Here is a 5112-nt window from a genome sequence, read left to right on the forward strand (position 1 = left end):
GATCCGGACTTTCTAAGCGAACTTTGGGTGTGAAAACGCCCTAAATCTATATCATAAGATGATGCAGTTTTCTACGACTTTCCTGTACTTTCCAAATGTGCACGTCCTGCACTACCATGCCCAAATATGGAGATGACTGATGTCATGTTGACGACATCAGAGTAACAACTATGGATGGCTACGTCACGTACGCTACATCACATCTACATACCGCTAAATCACAGTGACATCACGGCAAAACTACATAAAAATAAAAGAAACACCCTGCTTCATGTCATTAGCTCAAAGCTTGCTACGTGAAAGGTTCTTCGAGAAAGTAAATTCAACAAAATTCAACCATGGGCGATGATGACGTCATGGCAATCGTTTTGGACTGTGGATCCGGCATCTGCAAAGCTGGGTTTTCTGGAGATGAGGGCCCTCGTGCCATCTTCCCCTCCATCGTGGGTCGCCCCAGACATCAGGGAGTGATGGTGGGCATGACCAAGAAGGAATGCTACGTTGGTGAAGAAGCCCAGAGCAAGAGAGGTATCCTAACGCTGAAGTACCCCATTGAGCACGGAATCGTCACCAACTGGGACGACATGGAGAACATCTGGCACCACACCTTCTACGACGAGCTGAGAGTTTCCCCCGAGGACTATTCCGTCCTGCTCACGGAGGCACCCCTGAACCCCACAGCCAACAGGGAGAAGATGACCCAGATCATGTTCGAGACCTTCCATGTCACTGCCATGTACGTCGCCATCCAGGCCGTGCTGTCCCTTTATTCCTCCGGCCGTACGACCGGTATTGTCACGGACTCTGGCGATGGTGTGACCCACACAGTGCCCATCTACGAAGGCTACGCCCTGCCCCACGCTATCTATCGCTTGGATTTGGCTGGCCGCGACCTCACAGACTACCTCAGTAAGATCCTGACCGAGCGTGGTTACTCCTTCACCACCACAGCCGAGAGGGAAATTGTGCGTGACGTCAAGGAGAAGCTGTGCTACGTCGCCCTGGACTTTGAGCAGGAGATGGCCACTTCTGCCTCTTCTTCCACCATAGAGAAGAGCTATGAGCTGCCTGATGGACAGGTCATCACCATTGGCGATCAGAGATTCCGCTGCCCAGAGGCCCTCTTCCAGCCTTCCCTCCTCGGCATGGAGTCCCACGGTATCCATGAGACCACCTACAACAGCATCATGAAGTGTGACGTGGACATCCGCAAGGACCTGTACGCCAACACGGTGTTGTCTGGAGGTACCACCATGTACGCAGGCATCGCTGACAGGTTGCAGAAGGAGATCACGGCCCTGGCCCCTCGCACCATGAAGATCAAGGTCATTGCCCCACCAGAGCGTAAATATTCTGTCTGGATCGGCGGTTCCATCCTGGCCTCCCTGTCCACTTTCCAGCAGATGTGGATCAGCAAGCAGGAATACGATGAGTCCGGCTCTTCCATCGTCCACCGCAAATGTTTCTAAAAGAGACCTTTCACCCTCCAAATTTGGGCAAGGTTTCAAGCCCGATCCAAACCCCATTGACCGCCTTTATAAAATGTAAAAATAACACATAGACGTAAAAAAAATCACACTGAAGTGAGGGGCGCTCTTACCATATAGGCTACATCATCATACATCACATTCCGTGCTCATACAGACAGACACAAAAAGCGCCCCTCAAAAACAAAAAATAAGAACTAAACAAAAAAATAAAGAAAAAAACATATATGGCTTACTGCCAGTATAATGTATGCTGCTTAAAAAGAAGAGTGAGATTATAGCTAGGGCGTAAAATAAAATAAAGTGGTGGCTCACTGAGTAAAGGGCCATTCACACTGAGCACTATAACTAAAAATATAAATATTTAAAAATATAATACATACTATAATATATTAGTAAATGATTGCGACCGAAGGTCGCCGTTATGGAAACGTAAATTTCCTGTCACATGCTCTATCCCTGATGATGTCACGTGACCAACCAACACACTGACGGAAAATGCATGATTCCAACAATTAAGCCCATATATGGAGATCCCTGATGTCATCAATATTGGCCAGCAACTCTTAGCCTACATCTCCATATATGGAGCTGACCTGTTCTGACATTCCATATGTTGAGCCTTCCCCATCCATCCTTCCTCTTCGATGTCTCCCTTTTGACTGATACCTGTCCATTTAAACTCTAGACGGGCCCGCCCCAAAGTCATGAGTGCAGGCCCGAAAATTAAGATCTTATATACCCCCCATTCCAAAGCGCCAGCGCTCGCCCAGCAGTCTGCTGTCACCCAGAACTTGTAAAGATTTGGCTTTTGGTGACTAGTTTTTGAATTTTGATGTGTTGTTACTTGTTAAGTATGGGTATAAGGTTTTCAAAAAGCTGTGCAAACACGTTGAGGGTGCCCCCTAGTGGTCTGTTTGCACAGACTCAAATATTGGATACATAATACGTAGGTATGGTTGAAAACCAAAATAATTTATCAAAGAGATTTTTCAATGGATTCTGTTACTATTGGGTGTGCTAAATAACATACCAAATCTTAGGAAAAACAAACCATCAGAAAGGCTGAAGGCATCATTTTCAAGATGGCATCTACGTTGGCTAAAATGAGCTAAAATATAAACTGGGATTTAATATGTAAAAAAAAATCATAACAATTATGCACTTGATAACTACTTTTTGAATTTTGGCATGGTGTTAGGTATGGGAATAAAATCATCGCAAACTCATTTGGCCCGGCTGTCGGCATTGAGCAATGTCTTTAATAGAAATGTCAAACTAGGGGGGTTTTCATGATTCTGAATCAATTTGCTTTGCACATAAAACACTCCCTGGGATAAAAAATAGCCATAGCCACTTGCCAAAATGTGCCATTTTTAGCCCAAGGAGTGTTTATTGTGCAAAACTAATGCTTGGAATGGATTCAAAATCATGAAAACCCCCTAGTTTGACACGTCACATGCTACTGAAAGCAAATAATGAAATTTTGACATTTTTGCCTTATATAGGATGTCAATGGTATATGGTCACATAAACCCCTATAACACAATTGCTCAATACCGACAGACGGTCAGCAAGTGGATTCATGAATGAATGTACTGTATATAGACAACATTTTAGGTCAATAAAAAAAAACTATATACCAAATTTCCCACCCCACAACCCCGGCTGCCGGACTATGTCAGTACATGGTTGAAACCCCAAAAAATTGATAGGAGAGATTTTGCAATGGATTCTGTTACTATTGGGAAGAAACACTCATTGGGCTAAAAAACGGCCATAGACGTCATGTGATGAGGTCAGCACAAATGTGATGAGAGAAGCACATTTTGGGCACATTTGGGCAAGTGGCTATGGCTGTTTTTAGTATATTTTGTGCAAAACTAATGCTTGGAATGGATTCAGAATCATGAAAACCCCCTAGTTTGACATAAGGAAAGTTTGACATTTTTGCCTGCCATAGGATGTTAGTGGTATAGGGTAACAACCCCTATACAAAATGCTCAATACTGCAGTCAGAAAGTGGATTCATGAATGTATATGTAGGCTATATAGACAATATTTTAGGCCAGTTTCCCACCCGTCAACCTCGGCTGCCGGACTCTCTTGAACATTCACTTCTCTGCCTGGCCTGGTCGTTCTGCATTTGAGTCCTCTATACCCCCGTGTCCACATACTGTTTCCCATCTCAAAAATGAATGCAATGCAACACACAGTAATATATAGAGCAATGAAACAGCTGCATACTGTAGTCTTCCATCACAAATCAGACAGGCAACAAGTAAACCAGATTTAAAAAATAAGTTAAAGAAATATCTCATGTCACTTGCTTTTGATGATGGTCATTGAACACTGTTTAAAATCTTTCATACTGAACGGTAGGCTACTCAAACTGAAATTGTATTCATGGTTGCGATGTTATATTTATTCACTTGTTTTATATTTAGTTGTATTTTATTGTTTTTCTTACAGTCTTGTAAAATGTATTTAATATGATGTAATTGTAATGTATTTTATATGTGGACCCCAGGAAGAGTAGCTGCTACTATAAAGGTAGTAGCTAATAGGGATCCAAATAAACAAATAAACAACCTTGAGATATGGCAATGCCATTCTGGGCCATGGAACGCAATTTAAATCTTATATATAATATAAAAGTAAAAACAAAAACAAAAACACCAAAAATAATTCAAAGCACACATACTTAATATATAAATATAAATGTATAAATAAATGTTATCCCTTATAATGTTACGAATTATTAAAACAGGGCTTTTGTGTCAGCAGTCAAACGAAAAGCAATTGTCAAGAATAAAATAATGCTACATGTTGATGGGGTTTCCGACAGACATACAGGAGATCAATATTTGTGGGTCATACTGTAGAAGTTGTCAAAAGTTTGTCCACTATAACGTCTATCCTACGTATATGATCCTTCTTCCCCATCAAAGACACCTCAGCATCCACGTCATTCTCCCATGCTTTGAGAGAAGACATTAAACAAAGCGAAAGAGAGACACGAGATCATACACTGTGATGCCCTTTTTCCTTGGAACCAAACTAGGGGAATGTTGCCTTTAAGACAATGTCTGATTTTCAGATAACGGAAGAAGTGAGGCTGCTCTATAAAGTGATTGAATTTGATTTTTTAGTTGGGCCAATGTAGTTATCCTGTTATCTATGTAGAGAATAGATCACCTATAAAGAACTATCGCCTTTCCCTCCAGACAAAAGGACACTCCATCAATGGGGGGTGGGGTGCATGTCATGAGTGGTTATGCAAGATTGGTGTGTGTCTGTGAAGACACGCAGTTGAGACCAAGAACCATAATATAAGCCCATATATAATAATTATCCCCGTGATGTATAAATTATGGCTATTAGGGGGTCAGGGACAGATAGGCCTTTTCTGGGAGGGGTCAGAATAAACTATGGACATAGATGTTTCTCCGTCTCAACTGCTTTGAAAATAATGTATTTAATTGGTCCATACTTTAGTGAATTTATTGAAACAAAATTGTTACCAGTCATTTGTTTATAGGCCGCATATAGTGTAGGGGTTTTATGCTCAGCAGCTGGTAGAGGTCCCTGCAATTTTGCACATACTGTACCTACTGCATTAGTA

General features: G+C 42.0%; 1 protein-coding gene across 1 annotated transcript; it reads left to right on the forward strand.

Moving 5' to 3' along the window:
- Positions 1–338: 338 nt before the first annotated feature.
- Positions 339–1469, forward strand: LOC308319715 (actin, cytoplasmic 1-like; the record flags this gene model as incomplete). The annotated part of the gene is made up of 1 exon (XM_080769874.1): positions 339–1469. The coding sequence occupies one exon, from the start codon at positions 339–341 to the stop codon at positions 1467–1469; it is 1131 nt and encodes a 376-aa protein (XP_080626000.1).
- Positions 1470–5112: the final 3643 nt, after the last annotated feature.

The sequence above is a fragment of the Protomyctophum bolini genome (assembly GCF_963924005.1).
Source record: "Protomyctophum bolini genome assembly, chromosome: 8".
Classification (NCBI taxonomy): Eukaryota; Metazoa; Chordata; class Actinopteri; order Myctophiformes; family Myctophidae; genus Protomyctophum; species Protomyctophum bolini.